Source organism: Macaca mulatta, chromosome X, assembly GCF_049350105.2.
Source record: "Macaca mulatta isolate MMU2019108-1 chromosome X, T2T-MMU8v2.0, whole genome shotgun sequence".
Classification (NCBI taxonomy): Eukaryota; Metazoa; Chordata; class Mammalia; order Primates; family Cercopithecidae; genus Macaca; species Macaca mulatta.
The window spans coordinates 160,173,866-160,191,789 of record NC_133426.1 but is presented as its reverse complement, the minus strand read 5'-3'; the positions used below and the strand labels follow the sequence as shown (position 1 = coordinate 160,191,789).

General features: G+C 56.9%; 2 protein-coding genes across 10 annotated transcripts; both read left to right on the top strand.

The window, feature by feature from the left end:
* Nucleotides 1-928: 928 nt before the first annotated feature.
* RENBP (renin binding protein) lies at nt 929-10,245 on the top strand. 5 transcript variants are annotated; one of them, XM_077988975.1, is made up of 12 exons: nt 1,014-1,145; nt 1,233-1,342; nt 1,495-1,570; nt 1,681-1,756; nt 1,928-2,100; nt 2,574-2,798; nt 3,614-3,695; nt 3,983-4,158; nt 5,462-5,593; nt 9,415-9,512; nt 9,938-10,025; nt 10,110-10,245. In XM_077988975.1, the coding sequence occupies exons 2-11, from the start codon at nt 1,236-1,238 to the stop codon at nt 9,975-9,977; spliced, it is 1,185 nt and encodes a 394-aa protein (XP_077845101.1). In that variant the 5' UTR covers nt 1,014-1,145; nt 1,233-1,235; the 3' UTR covers nt 9,978-10,025; nt 10,110-10,245. The 5 variants fall into 5 exon arrangements, 3 of the variants coding, with proteins under 3 accessions (XP_014984022.1, XP_077845101.1, XP_014984023.1); XM_015128536.3 differs by lacking the exon at nt 9,415-9,512 and having other exon boundaries at nt 929-1,080; XR_013412877.1 differs by lacking the exon at nt 9,415-9,512 and having other exon boundaries at nt 5,462-7,372; nt 9,657-10,025.
* Nucleotides 10,246-10,493: 248 nt separating this feature from the next.
* NAA10 (N-alpha-acetyltransferase 10, NatA catalytic subunit) lies at nt 10,494-15,649 on the top strand. 5 transcript variants are annotated; one of them, XM_077988989.1, is made up of 8 exons: nt 10,494-10,647; nt 11,055-11,153; nt 11,540-11,580; nt 12,960-13,005; nt 13,113-13,228; nt 13,429-13,473; nt 14,722-14,806; nt 15,347-15,649. In XM_077988989.1, exons 1-8 carry the CDS (start codon nt 10,627-10,629, stop codon nt 15,581-15,583), a joined length of 690 nt encoding a protein of 229 aa, XP_077845115.1. In that variant the 5' UTR covers nt 10,494-10,626; the 3' UTR covers nt 15,584-15,649. The 5 variants fall into 5 exon arrangements, with proteins under 5 accessions (XP_077845115.1, XP_014984024.1, XP_077845114.1 ...); XM_015128538.3 differs by having other exon boundaries at nt 11,540-11,598; XM_077988988.1 differs by having other exon boundaries at nt 11,540-11,598; nt 12,960-13,032; nt 13,080-13,228.
* The last annotated feature ends 2,275 nt before the right edge of the window (nt 15,650-17,924 follow it).

Below are 17,924 nucleotides of genomic sequence, written 5' to 3'. Positions count from 1 at the left end.
CGGGTGTGCTGGCAGGCGCCTGTAATCCCAGCTACTCCAGAGGCTGAGGCAGGAGAATTGCTTAAACCCAGGAAGCAGAGGTTGCAGTAAGCCAAGATTGTGCCACTGCACTCCAGCCTGGGTGACAGAGCAAGACTCCATCTCAGAAAAAAGAAGTCAGCGCCAATGGCTCCCCATTACTGACTGTTGAGGTAGTTGGTGACAAACTGATTCAAAAGAGAGGACTTGCTAGGCTGGGTGCGGTGGCTCATGCCTGTAATCCCAGCACTTTGGGTGGCTGAGGCAGGAGGATCGCTTGAGCTTAGGAGTTCGAGACCAGCCTGGGCAACATTGCAAAACCCTGTCTCCACTAAAAATACAAAAATTAGCCAGGCGTGGTGGCACACAACTGTGGTCCCAGCTACTCAGGAGGCTGAGGTGGGAGGATCGCTTGAGCCTGGCAGGTCGAGGCTGCAGTGAGCTGCCTGGGCGACAGAACACTATCTCAAAAAAAAGAAAGAAAAAGAAAAAGAAAAAAAAAAAGCTTGCCTCTTGTCTACCCTATGTGGTGACAGGTCAGAGGGACCTGCATTCAGGCCCACTAGCTGTTCCCTGTCCTGCTGCACCCCTGCCCTACAGGCTTGGTAGGGCCAAGGCCCTCAGCCGCCCTGCCTGGGCCCCTGACACATTAGGGGGCACATTAGAAGGGCACATTAGGGCCCCTCTCCGGGCTCCCTTAAAGGTAGCTGGTGTAGGGCGGGGTGGGTGGCAGCCCCGTTTCCCCTTCCCCCTCATCCCAGACCGTCCGGCCATCCCAGCTTTTCCCACCAAGCAGGATCTTGAGACCAGGGCACCCAGCAGGGGCCCTGGCGGGACTGGCCCATTCTAGGGGAGGGTCGCGTCAGGAACAAGCGCGGGGGCGGGGCCTCAAAGCCCCGCCCCCAGGCCCAGCGGAACCTGAAGAGGAGGGGGTGGGTGAGCCGGGCGCGGCTCTGTCAGCTGAGTGACAGTCACGGGACCGCGACCAACTTCTCTGTCTGGCTTCCTAGAGGAGAGGGAGGGATGAGCAAGGGTCTCCGAGCGCGGCAGACCAGTGGTGGGGTGCGTGCAGGGAGTCCTGCCTTGGAGGGTCCCGGGGATGGTGACGTCTGAAGCCCCGTGCAGAGGTGGGGGGATCCCCGAGGGCTGGTTCCCGAGGCTGGGGGGCCTAGGTCCCATGCGGGGGCTGCGCCTTCAAGCCCCAGTTCCCCTAGGACATGGAGAAAGAGCGAGAGACTCTGCAGGCCTGGAAGGAGCGCGTGGCGCAGGAGCTGGACCGTGTAGTGGCGTTCTGGATGGAGCACTCCCACGACCAGGAGCACGGGTACTCGGCAGCTTCTGGAGTCCTCGGCAGGGTTTTTGCCCTTCCTGAGGCCCCTCCTTACTCTCAGGCACCTCACAGATTTGCTGACCCCGGAGGGGCAGGAGGGGCTGGCAAGGCCCCTTCCAGACTTTGCTAATCCCGCGTTCCCACAGGGGCTTCTTCACGTGCCTTGGCCGCGAGGGACGGGTGTATGATGACCTCAAGTACGTGTGGCTGCAGGGGAGGCAGGTACGGTGTTCCCAGCCTGGAAGCTTCAGGCACACGGCCCATCGCCTCAAAGGTCTCCCCACCTCACCCCAGCCGGCCGCTTAGGCCACGTTCCCTCCCGTACCCCGCAGGTGTGGATGTATTGTCGCCTGTACCGCACTTTCCAGCGCTTCCACCACTCTCAGCTTCTGAATGCAGCAAAAGCAGGTGCTCCCTTCCTGCCCATCTCCCAGTGACTCTGTCCATGTTTACTCAACAGGGCACATGTGCGGAGTTCCTAGAGGGGTCTAGAAGCAGGAATGGACTGGGGAGGCTCAAGGGTGGTGTGTGTGGGGCGTCCTGGCCTTACTCCTGGCATGCCAACCCCCCAACCTCCAGGTGGTGAGTTCTTGCTGCGTTATGCCCGGCTGGCACCTCCTGGCAAGAAGTGTGCCTTTGTGCTGACTCGGGACGGCCGTCCGGTCAAGGTGCAGCGGACCATCTTCAGCGAGTGTTTCTACACCATGGCCATGAACGAGCTGTGGAGGGCCACAGGGGAAGTACAGTACCAGGTGTGTGAGAGGACGGTGCCCCTGAAGACCCCACCCTGGGACCCTGCCATGGCCACCTGATGCATTCCCACTCACTACGCAAGTCCACTGCCATGGACCCATCTGTGGGCCAAGTCCCCTTCACCTCTGAACGCTCCCTTACCCCCACAGGGGCGCAGACAGAGAGGGCCCTATCCACGCCCTGCCCCCAGCTGGGAAGAGGCCCCTCCCTCCTCCCTGGGCTCCCTGTGCTTCCAGACCTTGACCCCACAGCCTGGAAGGGACTGCACCCCCAGACTGGGAGCCCCCAAGGCAGAGTGGGCGGATCTGCCTGGTCCCTACTGGACGCCGGGTGCCAGGCCCCAAGTAGGCCCTGGGTGAACGTGTCTCGGGTTCAGGAGAGGAACTGACTCTCTCATCCCAAGGCTGTGTCCTGGGGGATGGGACAGGATGTAGCCTCAGCCTGGGCCTCCCCTCGCCTCCTGCACTCCCAGACGGAAGCCGTGGAGATGATGGATCAGATTGTCCACTGGGTGCGGGAGGACGCGTCGGGACTGGGCCGGCCCCAGCTCCAGGGGGCCCCGACTGCGGAGCCCATGGCGGTGCCCATGATGCTGCTGAACCTGGTAGAGCAGCTTGGGGAGGCAGATGAGGAGCTGGCAGGCAAATACACAGAGCTGGGGGACTGGTGCGCCCAGAGGATTCTGCAGCACGTGCAGGTGGGGGATGCCTGGGGAGCTGGGGTGGTGGGAGGCCCTCCACTCCCCCACTCCCCTGGGTGCCCTGGGGCTTGACACACCTGGAGAGACAGAGATTCGGGGAGGTCCCCACCTGGGGAAGGTGGAGGGCCTGAAGGCTGGCGGGAGGGTGTGGAGCCCCAGGCAAGGCCTGACAGAAGGAGACCCCTGCCCCACCCAAGTCCCTAAGTCCCTTCCAGGCCTCTGGGCCGTGAAACCCGCCCTGTCTGTCCCCATTCAATGTTTCACCCTCCTCTGCTGGAGAGGATTGGGCCAGAAGCGAGGATTACAACTTCCTAGGCCCTGGCTGGACTCAGTGGCTCCTGGCTGTAAACCCAGCACTTTGGGAGGCTGAGGCGGGCGGATCACTTGAGGTCAGGAGTTCGAGACCAGCCTGGCCAACATAGTGAAACCCCGTCTCTACTAAAAATACAAAAATTAGCTGGGCGTGCTGGTGCATGCCTGTAATCCCAGCTACTAGGGAGGCTGAGGCAGGAGAATTACATGAACCCAGGAGGTGGAGGTTGTAGTGAATCGAGATTGCGGCCTCTGCACTCCAGCCTGGGTGACAGAGCAAGACTCTGTCTAAAAAATGAAAAAACAACTTGCTAGGCCCAAGGGAGTGAATCGGCCCCTCCTCAAATGCCCCTCTGAGCCTGGCCCACCGAAGCCAGCAGGTCCAGGGGCTTGGGTGAAAGGGAGGGAGGAAGGGATTTCTGGGGCTGGGTCTTTCTAGTTGGGTGGCTGGGTGGGTGAAAGGGCTGGAGGCAACATTCCCTTCTGCTGCTTCCCGGTAGAGGGATGGACAAGCTGTGCTGGAGAATGTGTCAGAGGATGGCAAGGAACTTTCTGGCTGCCTGGGGAGACAGCAGAACCCAGGTGAGCGGCAGGGTAGGCTGGGGGCCACCCAGGAGGAGGGGAACACTGAGCCTTGCGTTCTGGGCTTCAGATGTGGGAGTGCCTGGGGGGACGCCTTGAGGAGGCAAAGGAGAGAGGATGGGCTTCCGGAGGCTGGGGATTTCTGCAGAGGGGCAGGCTTCCAGGGCCAGGGAGCTCAGAAGCTTGCTCACTGTTAGGGAGGGAGCAGAGAGGCGCCAAGGGCTTTTGCTCCCTCTGTCCTGTCCCTCAGCCCCAACCCCGCTCTTCCGTACTCCAACCCTCACCAGGCCACGCACTGGAGGCCGGCTGGTTTCTGCTCCGTCATTGCATTCGGAAAGGCGACCCTGAACTTCGAGCCCACGTGGTTGACAAGTTCCTGTTGTTGCCCTTCCGCTCCGGATGGGACCCTGACCATGGAGGCCTCTTTTACTTCCAGGATGCTGATGACTTCTGCCCCACCCAGGTGGGAGAGCACCCAGGGCCATGTGTGACCCACGCTGATCTAAGGCTTTCTGCCTGGGGAGGTGGGTGCTTCTCTAGAGGGTAACCTGGGGCTGGATTGGAACCTAAAGGCCTGCGCTCGGCTTCTGTGCCAGTGTTACAGGAAAGGGGTTGTGATCCAGACCCCAGAAGAGGGTTTTTGGATCTTGCGCAAGAAAGAATTCAGGGCGAGTCCGCAATGCAAAGTGAAAGCAAGTTTATTAAGAAAGTAAAGGAATAAAAGAATGGTTACTCCATAGGCACAGCAGGCCTGAGGGCTGCTGGTTGCCTTTTTATTTTTATTTTATTTTATTTTATTTATTTATTTATTTATTTATTTATTTATTTGAGGTGGAGTTTTGTTCTTGTTGCCCAGGCTGGAGTGCAATGGCGCCATCTCAGCTCACCGCAACCTCTGCTTCCCAGGTTCAAGCGATTCTCCTGCCCTAGCCTCCCGAGTAGCTAGGATTACGGGCATGGGCCACCATGCCCGGCTAATTTTGTATTTTTAGTAGAGACGGGATTTCTCCATGTTGGTTAGGCTGGTCTCGAACTCCCGACCTCAGGTGATCCACCCACCTCGTCCTCCCAAAGTGCTGGGATTACAGGCGAGAGCCACCGCACCTGGCTGGTTGCCCATTTTTATGGTTATTTATTGATGATATGCTAAACAAGGGGTGGATTATTCATGCCTACCCTTTTTAGACCGTATAGAGTAACTTCCCGATGTCGCCATGGCATTTGTAAACTGTCATGGCATTAGTGGGAGTATAGCAGTGAGGACCACCAGAGGTCACTCTCATGGCCACCTTGATTTTGGTGGGTTTTGGCTGGCTCCTTTACTGCAACCTGTTTTATCAGCAAGGTCTTTATGACCTGTATTTTGTGCTGACCTCCTATCTCGTCCTGTGGCTTAGAATGCCTCAGCCGTCTGGGAATGCAGCCCAGTAGGTTTCAGCTTCATTTGACCCAGCTCCTATTTCAGATGGAGTTGCTCTGGTTCACACACCTCTGACACCAGTGCTCCCCAGTCCCATGTCATATGGAAGCCACCAGGGAGCTGGTGAAACGCTGATGCTCAGACGTATGTGCCATTCGTCTGGAGCCCTGGTGTCCATGCAAGGACCTACAGCTCAGGAAGCTGATGTCACTGGGAGGGTCCTTCAGAACCTCCAAAGGTGTCCCAATTCACCTCCAGTAGCTTGGGTCAATGGAGACACAGCCAGGTCTGGAAAGTTGGGGAGGGGAGTGTCCTGCTGAGATGCCTGCCCCTGCTCTCCCCTCAGCTGGAGTGGGCCATGAAGCTCTGGTGGCCACACAGCGAAGCCATGATTGCCTTCCTCATGGGTTACAGTGAGAGTGGGGACCCTGTGCTGCTGCGCCTCTTCTACCAAGTGGCTGAGTACACCTTCCGCCAGGTGAGCGCTGCCTCCTTGTCCCCTCTAGAGGCTGAATGGGGTAATGGGGGGAGTCTGGCCGGGCTGTGCTCTTGCCCCCTTGCTGAGCACAGTCGCTCAGCTGGTCTGAGAGTTTCTGGAGCCCCAGTGCTGTTCGTTCAGTCAACAAAGAAGCCCCTGTCCTCCTAGAGCTCGAATTTTGGTGGTGGGGGCCGGGAGAGCAGACTGTTAGCAAGCAGACCTAGGTGCTGGTGAGAGTGACAGCTGTGGGAATAATACCACTGGAGAGGGGTGTGGGGGGCTCTTACCTATGGGGTGGCAACGGGGAAGCACTGAACAGGGGCCAAGTCAATCAGGGGTGTGTCTGAGGGACTGGGAGTCTGGGCATGTGGCACAGCAGGGGGGCCTGGCAGCCTGGAAGGATAAAGGCAGAGTAGGCAAGGGATGGACTCCAGCTGCCTGGTCTGATTCCACTGTTACCTGGGTCCTGGGGTTTGGAGGGGGAGGGTGTTATGGGGGAAGCCTGTAGGGTATAGGGCAGAAACTGGGACAGCAGAGGAAGCTGTAGCTGTCATCCCAGCCAGTGAGGGCTGGCCCAGGTGGGAACTGGTGGGGACAGAGGGTTCAGAGTCTGGTGGAGCAGCAGTGGGATTCCTGAGTCTCTAGTTCAGATGGAGAGATCTGGACTCACCATGAATGTTTTCAATATCATAAGAATGTAGATGCTGCCTGGCACAGTGGCTCATGCCTATAATCCTAGCACTTTGGGAGGATGAGGCGGGAGGATCACTTGAACCCAGGAGTTCAAAACCAGTCTGGGCAACATAGTGAGACCTGGTCTCTACAAAAAATTTTTAAAAATTACCTGGGTGTGATGCACACCTGTAGTCCTAGCTACTCAGGAGGCTGAGGCAGGAGGACTGCTTAAGCCCAGGAGTTTGAGGCTGCAGTGAGTTATGATCACACCACTGCACTCCAGCCTGAGCTGGGCAACAGAGCAAGACTATGTCTCAAAAAAAAAAGGCCAGGCGTGGTGCCTCATGCCTGTAATCCCAGCACTTTGGGAGACTGAGGTGGGCAGATCACCTGAAGTCAAGAGTTCAAGACCAGTCTGGCCAACATGGTGAAACCCCGTCTCTCAAGACCAGTCTGGCCAACATGGTGAAACCCCGTCTCTACTAAAAATACAAAAATTATCCAAGCGTGGTGGCAGGAGCCTGTAATCCCAGCTACTTGGGAGGCTGAGGCAGGAGAATCGCTTGAACCCAGGAGGCAGAGGTTGCAGTGAGCCGAGATCGCACCATTGCGCACTCCAGCCTGGGGAACAACAACAGCAAGACTTGGTCTCAAAAAAAAAGAGTACAGATGCTGCTGAGATCTATGAGGCAAAAAGGGAAATGGAGGCCCAGCAAAGGAGACCGGAATCAGTGGTGACGTAGGAAGAAGACCAAACCAGGGGCCCCCTGAGGCCCAAGTGCTAGGAGCAGAGTGATAAGCTGTCCTGACTGCTGCCCAGGAGGCACCTCGAGCTGCTGAATGCAGGAAAGGACGTGGCACCCAGTGGTGGCAAGGCCTGGGTGGTGAATGAATGAAGATTCATCATGTGTTTCTAAAGCCACGACTCCGACTCCACTGGTAAACCCTGGTACTGGGAGGACTATAGCAGGGGATCTTATTCTGGGGTGTGTGGGCTTTGAAACCAGGGGTGGAGAATCACATCTGTATTTGTACTAACCTCTAACGGAAACTAGCATTTGCTTCCATTATGAGTGGAGGCAGTGAACCACATTGGTAATAGAAGTGCCTGGCTTTGTCACCGATAGAAATCCCAGATGTGTTTATATTGCATTGCAGTTAGAGGGACATCTGCAAGTATCACATATGCTCATCACTACTTCCAAACCACCAGGGTGGTTAGACCTGCAGCTATATCTTAATATTTAATGCATTCATAGAGTATGTATTAGGGGCCACCAGTTATAACTCAAAAATGAAATAATAAGATATAGATGACATTAAACAATTACAAAAGCTATGATTAACAGGTAAATTGGCTGGGTATGGTGGCTCACACCTGTAATCTCAGCACTTTAGGAGACGGAGGCGGGTGGATCACCTGAGGTCAGGAGTTCTGGACCAGCCTGGCCAACATGGCGAAACCCCGTCTCTACTAAAAATACAAAAATTGGGCTGGGTGCCTTGGCTCACGCCCATCATTCCAGCACTTTGAAAGGCCGAGGCAGGCGGATCACTTGAGGTCAGGAGTTCAAGAACAGCCTGGCTGACATGGTGAAACCCCATCTCTACTAAAAATACAGAAAATTAGCCAGGCGTGGTGGCAGGTGCCTGTAATCCCAGCTACTCAGGAGGCTGAAGCAGGAGAATCACTGGAACCTGGGACGTGAAGGTTGCAGCGAGCTGATATCACGCCACTGCACTCCAGTCTGAGCGACAAGAGCGAAACTCTGTCTTAAAAAAACAAAAACTGGCCGGGCGCTGTGGCTCAAGCCTGTAATCCCGGCACTTAGGGAGGCCGAGACAGACGGATCACGAGGTCAGGAGATCAAGACCATCCTGGCTAACACAGTGAAACCCCGTCTCTACTAAAAAATACAAAAAGCTAGCCGGGTGAGGTGGTGGGCGCCTGTAGTCCCAGCTACTCGGGAGGCTGAGGCAGGAGAATGGCGTAAACCCGGGAGGCGGAGCTTGCAGTGAGCTGAGATCCGGCCACTGCACTCCAGCCCGGGCGACAGAGTGAGACTCCGTCTCAAAAAAAATAAAAATAAAAATAAATAAAAACCAAAAAACCAACCAACCAACCAACAAACAAAAAAAAAACAGGTAAGTCATTATGCATCAACCAACATAACAGAATACAGAAGGCAAAAATCCAGACATTGAGGGAAATTCTTCTTTACCTTCCTGTGTCATGTCAAGTAGTCAAAAAATAAGTAAGGACTTGAACAATGTAACTCAAAAGATAGAATGAATACACACAGAACTAGTATTATTTATTTATTATTATTTTTTTATTTTTTTGAGACAGGGTCTCTATCGCCCAGACTGAGTGCAGTGGCACGATCATGGCTCACTGCAGCCTCAACCTCCTGGGCTCAAGCGATCCTCCCACCTCAGCTGCCCAGGTAGCTGGGACTACAGCTGTGTACCATCACACCCAGCTAATTCTTTAATTTTTTTTTTGTATAGATGGGGTCTCACTATGTTTCCCAGGCTGGTCTTAAACTCCTGGACTCAAGTGATCCTCCCGCCTCGGCCTCCCAAAGTGCTGGGATTACAGGCGTGAGCCTCTGTGCCCAGCCCAGGACTAGTTTTACTTCCTACGAAGAAGAATACACCAACTCTTATGGGCCACCATTTAAAGAGACATTTTCATACTGGACTTCAATGTAATTGATTCCATGATCCTTTGGAGAAGAGGCTGAACTGACAAGGCTTCCTGAGACAGGTGCCCCAAGGAATGGTAGTGGAGAGAGAAGGAAAGAGAGTGGAATGGGCACTGGGCAGGGGCAGACGGACGACGAGATGCATTTGGGACCAATGGTGAGCCAGGACAGGAGTCAGATGAGATTGTACATCTACTGGAAGACAGGCCTGTGAAGCTGGGAATGGGAGCTCCAAGGGAGTCACATCTTAAGAGTTTCATGACAGGTCGTTTCCTCCATCAGGGTTCTTTGTTTCTTTAAATCAACGTAACCACCACTACAGTCACGATAGAGAACCTTTTTCTTTCTTTCTTCTTTCTTTCCTTCCTTCCTTCCTTCTTTCTTTCCTTTCTTTTCTTTCTTTCTTTCTTTGAGATGGAGTCTTGCTCTGTCACCCAGGCTGGAGCGCAATGGCGTGATCTCGGCTCACTGCAACCTCCGCCTCCTGTGTTCAAGCGATTCTCCCGCTTCAGCCTCCCGAGTAGCTGGGATTACAGGTGCGCCACCACGCCCAGCTAATTTTGTGTTTTCAGTAGAGATGAGGTTTCACCATGTTGTCCAGGCTGATCTTGAACTCCTGACCCCAGGTGATCCGCCCTCCTCGGCCTCCCAAAGTGCTGGATTTCAGGCGCGAGCCACAGCGCCTGGCTTGATAGAGAACGCTTCTACATGGCAGGGCAGGGTTCTTTCATTCCATCTAGCAGTGTCTCGTCCCCTTGCCCAGTCGGTTATATAGTTGTAGCCCTGCTTGCTGCGCCCACCCCTGCTTTCATCTTTGTGGAGGACGCAGTGTCGCGGTTCAGATCGCTGGTTCTGGAGCCATGTTACCTGGGATCAACCCAGGCTCTGACCCCTGGTAGCGATGCAGTGGCATCTGGGCGGGTCCTGCAGGCGCTAGCTGTCACTGTCTCTGTTATTCCAGTTTCGCGATCCCGAGTACGGGGAATGGTTTGGCTACCTGAGCCGAGAGGGCAAGGTGGCCCTCTCCATCAAGGGAGGTCCTTTCAAAGGTGAGTGGGGGACAGGGCGGGGCCGCAGGGGTTGCGCCTCTCGGCTGCCCCCGGCCCTCACTACCTGCCCGCCTCCACCCGCAGGCTGCTTCCACGTGCCGCGGTGCCTAGCCATGTGCGAGGAGATGCTGGGCGCCCTGCTGAGCCGCCCCGCCCCCACGCCGACGCCCGTCCCCACCCCCGCCCGTCGAGGCGCGGAATAAAGGCTGAGTCTGCTCCACCTGCGGCTGTGCGCGTGTCTGTGGGCTCGCGGGACCGGGGCTGCGGCGCCGAGGGAGGGGCCTGCTCCAGCTCCGGGGCAGCGCCCGCCCCGCCCCCAGGCCCGCCCCGCCCCCAGGCCCGCCCCGCGCTGACCGGCTGCGCGCATTGGCCCGCCTCGCGCGCTGGCCTGTCCCGCGCATTGGCCAAGCGGCCGGGAGCACGGGCCCGGCGGCCGTGCACTTCCGGCCGGTGGCCGGCCCGGCGCGCACCGCCCCTTCCGCCACCGCCCAGCGAGCCGAGCCCCGGTCCCAGCCCCGGCCGTCCCGGCGTCGCTTCGGAGCGCGGCGGCAGCTGACTGCGCCTTCACGATCCGCTGGGACCCGCGAGCCCCGCCGCCGTTATGAACATCCGCAATGCGAGGGTGAGCGCCCGGGGCGGGAGGCTGTCCGCGCCGCGTGGGCGCCGGGCCCGGTGGCTGCTGCGCATGCTCCCGAGGGCCCTGGCCGAGCCCGGCCCGGTGGCCCTGCGTGTGCCTGCGGCCGCTGGACCTATGGGGCTGGCCCAGCCCGCCGAAGAGGCCGGGGCGCGGGGCCGGGGCTGCGATTCCCTCCTGTTTGCGTGATGTCGGGCCTGCGTTGGGTGGGCTCCGGGGACCTCCGGGCGCCCACTGCTGTTCCTGTGCTCTGGGCGTTGTGCAAAGTCAGATCGTCACAGCGCCTGCTCAGCCCCGAGGGAGGGGGGCCGAGCAGACCGACGGGGAGCAGACTTCTCACCCGTGGTCACCGGCGCCTTGGACTGAGCGCGTTCCACTGCCCTCCTTCCTTGCAGCCAGAGGACCTAATGAACATGCAGCACTGCAACCTCCTCTGCCTGCCCGAGAACTACCAGATGAAATACTACTTCTACCATGGCCTTTCCTGGCCCCAGGTGGGCAGCTTCTGAATTTGGGCGTGGGGGAAACCAGGCCGAGGAAAATCCAATCGGGCCATCTTGGAGGGAGTGGACAAGTCTGTCAGAGCCCAGGGGGCTGTATGGTTGGTGACGTCCCTAGTGTTTTCAGCTGGCAGGCAGGGGCAAAGGAAAAGAAGGCGCCTGAAGGGAGCAGAGAATAGGGGCATCGGGCAGGATCCCCACATTGCATCTTCTTTCTGGGCATGGGCAGGGCACAGTGTGGCGCGGGGGAGACCAAGTCACCCAGCCTGGAGGTCATGAGCCATCACACAACTGGCCACTCGTCCAGCTTGTGTCCCTCTAAAGGGCTCCTCCAGCTCCAACATGAAGTTTTCTCACTCCCTTTTCCTCTCTGTCACCAGCTCTCTTACATTGCTGAGGACGAGAATGGGAAGATTGTGGGGTATGTCCTGGCCAAAATGTGAGTCACCAAAGAGGAAGAGAGAAGCTACACGTGTCTGGTGGATGCCTCTGTGGGCTTTAAAAAAATGAATAGGCTCTTTCTTTTCAGTACAGTTGAAAGTTTATAGAAAAATTGAATAGAAAGGACATGGAGTTCCATAGAACCCCTCAGCATTCCCTCCCTGCCAGTTTCCTCTATTAGTAGCTTGTTGGATTTGTGTGGTCCACTTGTGACAAGTGATAAACTAATGTGATATATTACTATTATTATTATTTTTTTTTTTTGAGACGGAGTCTTGCTCTGTTGCCCAGGCTGGAGTGCAGTGGCGTGATCTTGGCTCACTGCAAGCTCCACCTCCTGGGTTCAAGTGATTCTCCTGCCTCAGCCTTCCTAGTAGTTGGGATTACAGGCATGTGACACCACACCTGGTTAATTTTTTAATTTTTTTAGTAGAGATGGGGTTTCACTATGTTGGCCAGGCTGGTCTCGAACTCCTGACCTCAGGTGTTCCACCCACCTCAGCCTCCCAAAGTGCTAGGATCGCAGGCGTTAGCCACTGCACCCAGCCGATATATTAATATTAACTAAACCCCCCTGCACTTCTCTTTGTGTTGTAAGCCCCATGGTTTTGACCAAATGATATGTGTCCACCTTTGTATTATCACAGGATAGTTTCACTGTGTTCCACGCATTTATCCCTTCCTCTTAACCCCTGGCAACCACTGATTTTTTACTGTCTGCATAGTTTTTGCCTTTTCCAGGATGTCATAGAGTTGGAATCATACTGTATACAGCCTTTTCAGGCTGGCTTTTGTTCACTTAGTAGTGCACATTTAAGCTTCTGCCTTGTCTTTGCGTGGGTTGACAGCTCATTTCTTTTTTTATTTTTATTTTTTGAGATAGGGTCTTGCTCTGTTGCCCAGGCTGGAGTGCAGTGGCATGATCATGGCTCACTGCAGCCTCAACTTCCCAGGCTCAAGTGATCCTCTCACCTCTGCCTCCCAAGTAGCTGAGACCACAGGCATGCGCCACCACACCCAGCTAATTTTTTGATTTTTTTTTTTTTGTAGAGACAAAAAAAGTGTTGTCCAGGCTGGTCTCAAACTCCTGGGCTCAAGCAATCCTCTTGACCCGGCCTGCCGAGTAGCTGGAACTATAGGCGTGTGCCCCATACCTGGCAGGCATGGGGTTTTCAGGCAGTAGAGGGTGGCAGGATCAGCTGCTCTGATCCAAGAGGCTCCTGGCCCTCCCCCAGCTGGGGTCTTAGGGGGCTGTAGGGCCAGCCTAGAATTTGCATATCCACTTTACAGATGGCGGGGGGTGGGGGTGGCTGTGCCTACACTGAGCTCCTTTGCAGCCTCTGCTTTGTCCCTCTCCAGGGAAGAGGACCCAGATGATGTGCCCCATGGACATATCACTTCATTGGTATGTAAGGTTCACTCAGGCTCTCTGGTGGGGGTGGAAGTGGGGGTTAGTTGAGGCAGCCCTCAAGGTCCCAGTCCTTCACCCGCTCTCTGCTCTTCTCCTACCAGGCTGTGAAGCGTTCCCACCGGCGCCTCGGTCTGGCTCAGAAACTGATGGACCAGGCCTCTCGAGCCATGATAGAGAACTTCAATGCCAAATACGTCTCCCTGCATGTCAGGAAGAGGTGGAAGCCGGGCTGAGGGAAGGGGGATTGAGGGGGAGAGATATTGCCTTGACGGGGGTCCTGGGGTACCTCGGCTTTTGGTGAAGATCCAGGAAGTGGGATTGGGGTGAAGGAGGGACCAAGAGGAGGGGCAGGCACTGGACGTGCTACCCCTCCCTGGCCATGTCCGTGCAGCTCAGCAGTGCCTTGTTCCCCTGCAGTAACCGGGCCGCCCTGCACCTCTATTCCAACACCCTCAACTTTCAGTAAGTAGATCTCGAGTTTTCTCGTGGGCTGGGGTTGGCCCCAGGTCTGGCCCATCAGGGCACCTGAGACCGGCTGAGTTGCCTTCCAGGCTAGGGGTGGGCCGGATGTGGGGAGGACGCTGTGGACCCCAGTGCTGCCAGGATGCCTCCACATTCACTCGGTGGCTGATGGTTGAAAAGCCGGCATGGAGACAGCACCTGCCTGCTGAAACGTGCTCCGTGTGTGTTGTGATGGAGGAGCTCTGGCCCATGCTGGCAGAGGCTGGTGAAGGGCACACGGGCTGTTTAGTAATGTTTGGGAATAAAGAGGTGTGGGTCCCTGGCGTGAGCAGATCATAGCATGGCCAAGCACCTGGAAGAATCCAAGAGAGAGCAGAATCAAGGAGAATGCACGTTCAGGAAGGAAGGACCGGCGGCCAGGCAACCTAGTGGATGGGGCAGGTCTGCCTGAGGACCGGGAGGCCCCGTGTGCCTAGCACAGGAGAGAGGACCTGGCAGTTAGCATGCCCAGTAGACAGTGGAAAAAAGTGCTTGCAAGTGAAGCTGGGGTGGGCTGCCCGTGGAGGGACACTAACTGCAGTCAGCCCCTGTTTGGCAGGGGTGAAGAGGAGGGACTGTTGGGAAGGGCAGTGGCCTCTGGGCTGGATGCTGGCAAGAGGGATCTGTGACCCAGATGAGGATGTCTGGTGGGAACTGCTTTATAGCTAAGTCAACAATCCTCATGTCTTAGGCCTGGCAGGGCCAGCCTAGGCCATTGAGTCCAGCTCCCCTTCCAGGGACATGGCCACCCGAGTCTGCACACATGCCTCCCCAGTGCAGGCATGGCCCCTGAGCTGCTCAGGCAGGGCCCGTGCTGCCTAGGGATGACTCCCCTAAACAGAGCTCACTGTCTTTCCTGGGTTCTGATGGCTGTTGTGAGGCAGCTCAGTAAGGGACAGGACGCAGGGCAGGGAGGGAAGGGGAAGGCTGAATTCAGGAATTCAGCTCACAAGAAACCACAGAAATGAATCCTTAGTAGCCAGGCTAAGGACACAGAACGGGGGCAGGACAGGGGTGGGGCGGGCCGCTGTTTCCTGGAGCCTTTGCTGGAGAGAACAGAGGGCAGGTCACACTGGACTTGCTGTCTCAGGAAGGAGCCCTTCAGGGAGAAAACACGGCATCTTGCTCCAGTAGCCATGATACTAGGAGTGGAGGAGGGTGTCCCCCAGGTATGGGTCTTCCTCCTTGCTCTCTACCCTCTGCCCCCAGGATCAGTGAAGTGGAGCCCAAATACTATGCAGATGGGGAGGACGCCTATGCCATGAAGCGAGACCTCACTCAGATGGCCGACGAGGTAAGAGCCTGCATGAAGCCAAGCCAGGCAAGCGGGGGTGGCATTGGGGAGCCCCGAGACAGTGGCTGGAGGTGCGACCAACTTTGAATGCCAGCCCTTGTGGCTATGTTGCCAGGAGTCACAACCTCAGTTTCCTAGGTTGGGCTTTAGAGGAGGCCGTCTGCCTAGCAGCCTGGAGGGTGATGGGAGAGGCAGAGGGAGGAGGCTTTTAGAAGGGAAGTGGGGAGGCCTGGGGACCAGTGGGTGGCCTGCCTGCTCAGAGGTAGTTCTGAGTCAGGGTTCTGCCCCAGGCTCCTTGGGTGGCAGGGCTGGTCAAGGGGCAACGCTGTGTCGTGGGGGCCTCCATGGTAGTCAGTGAGCCCAGGTAGCAGTGGACTGGGGCTCCAGCCAGGTGTCCCCACTCAGTCCCACGTGTCCTGCCTAGCCCTGCTGCCTCACTATGCCCCTCTCCTCAGCCAGCGACAGGGCCAGGCTCCCTTTGTCTGGAAACTTAGGCCCCATCTCTTTACCTCCTGCTTCTCCCTGGGTTCCTGGTGGCAGCTGAGGCGGCACCTGGAGCTGAAGGAGAAGGGCAGGCATGTGGTGCTGGGTGCCATCGAGAACAAGGTGGAGAGCAAAGGCAATTCACCTCCGAGCTCAGGAGAGGCCTGTCGCGAGGAGAAGGGCCTGGCTGCCGAGGATAGTGGTGGGGACAGCAAGGACCTCAGCGAGGTCAGCGAGACCACAGAGAGCACAGATGTCAAGGACAGCTCAGAGGCCTCCGACTCGGCCTCCTAGAGCCTGCCCCATCCCTTCCTCACCCCACGAGCTTTCACAATAAATTCGCTCCGTGGCACTGGGGAACTTCGTGTGTGTGCGTGTGCACATTTAGAGGGTGTGTTTCTCCAGGTCCTCTGGTGGGGAGGTGAGCCTCAGCCTTTTGACCCAGAGCATCCTGCCAGTCCGAATAGAAGGGAAGAGCTTTGGAGGTGGGACTCCCCAGTCTCATGGCCTTCAGCAGCTGTGGCCCCGGGAAGGAGGCCCTGGGCTTAGGGAGAGACCCTGCCTTGGAGGTCTGCTTGGCCACGCTGAATGTGTTTTGTGGCATAAGCCTGGGCCGCTTAGGCTCAAAGCTCAACAGCAGGGCTCCCACTCTTGGTAGCCTTCAGTTCTCCTCCCATCTTCACCTTCAGACCTTTTCTCTCCCTAATCACACCTGCTTTGGGCTACAGCAGCTCTGCGGCATAGCCGTGGGCTCCAGATGTGGACATCTGACTGCTCATTGGGCTTATCTACAGCTGTCCTGAGTATAATGACCCAGCCAGACGCCCTGTCAACGGTCCTTGAGTCCTCCCTTCCCTGCCACCCTAATGGTCAGTGAGTCCATGATACCTCTTGAGTCTACTCCCTGAGTTTGCATTTGAAAATAATTTATTTTTAGTACAATTCCCCCCGTTTGCCCTATTGACATTTTGTATTAGTTGGTGTATTTGTTATTGTTGATGAGCTAATACTGATAAGTTATTGTAAACTATAGCCCATGGTTTACATTAGGTTTCCTGTCTGTGTTGTACAGTTTCTATGGGGTTACACAAATACATAAAGCCATTTATTCCCTCAAAATAATTTCATGCAGAATACAAAACTGGGTGGCTGTTGGGTGCGGTGGCTCATGCCTGTAATCACAGCACTTTGGGAGGCCGAGGTGGGCGGATCACTTTAGCTCAGGAGTTGGAGACCAGCCTGGGCAGCATGGCGAAACCCCATCTCTACTAAAAATAGAAAACCAGGTGTGGTGGTGCACGCCTGTAATCCCAGCTACTCGGGAGGCTGAAGCAGGAGGATCCCTTGAGCCCGGGAGGTGGAGGTTGCTGTGAGCCCTGATCACGCCACCACACTCCAGGGACAGAGACCCGTCTCTAAATAAATAAATAAATAAATACACACACACCAAAATCCTGTTTTTCATGGAGTCACCCTAACCGTAACGCTCTCTCCTGTGTCTCCTCCCTTCCCTTCCCTCCGGCTGCAAAGCCATCGCTTGCTGTTCCTAGTCCCTGGGCGGGCCCTGTATTCCTGAGCCCTCTGTGTACCCTGCTACTGCAGGTGGCACTGCTCCTCCGCCAGGTTGAAAATTCGCCAAACAGACCTGGAGCTCGGTTCTCTTTGGCTGGCGCCTGGCACGTGACCAGCAGGCAGCCAGCTGCTGTGGAAGCGGAGCCCGGAGACCGGCAGGGCGGGGCCGGGGCCGGAAAGGCGCGTCTGCGCACGCCCGCAGCTCTCCGGTTCCCGGCTCGGGCGAGGCTGTGTTCTGATTGGCTTAAGACGTGGGCTTCCCTTTGTATGGGCCGGAGGCGGAGCTCTGGCCCGCCCCGCGCCTGGCGTCAGTGTCTTCCGGTTCGCAAGCCCGCGGCAAGCTTCGTTCCCAGGCTCTGATTGGTCCGGCGGCTCTGGGTTCTGCGCGTGGGGTGCGGGGGAAGGGCGGGCTTGGGCACTGCCTCGGCCGCGCCCCGGCGCCGGTGGAAGGGAGCTGGCCCAAGCTCCCACGGCGTCCGCGGCGCCCTCCTTCCGCCCCTGCCCGGCCCGCTGGACCCGTCCCTGGCGGGCCCGATGCCTGTCGGCCGCTCCCTCCGTCCCCATGCGGACAGGTCCCCGCCTTCTGCGGGCTGCCTGGCTTTTGAATGCTTTGAAGGGGAACAATGGAGCGAAGGATAGAGCGAGCAGCAGGGGGCAGTTGCGTTCAGGGCCTTAAATGCCAAACAAGTGCCCTAAAAGCCTGGGCCAAACACTCAGGCTCTAAAGCACGGGCTGAATGGGGCATCCTAGGAATAGCTCTGGAGTGAAAAAAAGAGCGAAGAGAGCGTTTGAAGCCACGGACTGAGGCCTTTCCTGCCTGCCTGAGCCCTGTGTCTGGCTCTGCTGGGTGGAGGGATCTTTGGGGACCAGTCGGGGCTCGGATGTGGGGGCCAGCTAGGGAGGGGCGGGGGTCCCTGCTTCCCCTTGGCCTGAGGCAGAGGTGGGACGTGGGAGTCTCCCAACCAGGAGCAGGTTAGGGTGTGGGTGCGGCTGTAGGCAGGGGCGCAGGCTCTCTAGTCTCGCTGGAGAACTCGAACATCGGTACTTCCGAGGGCAGCTGCTG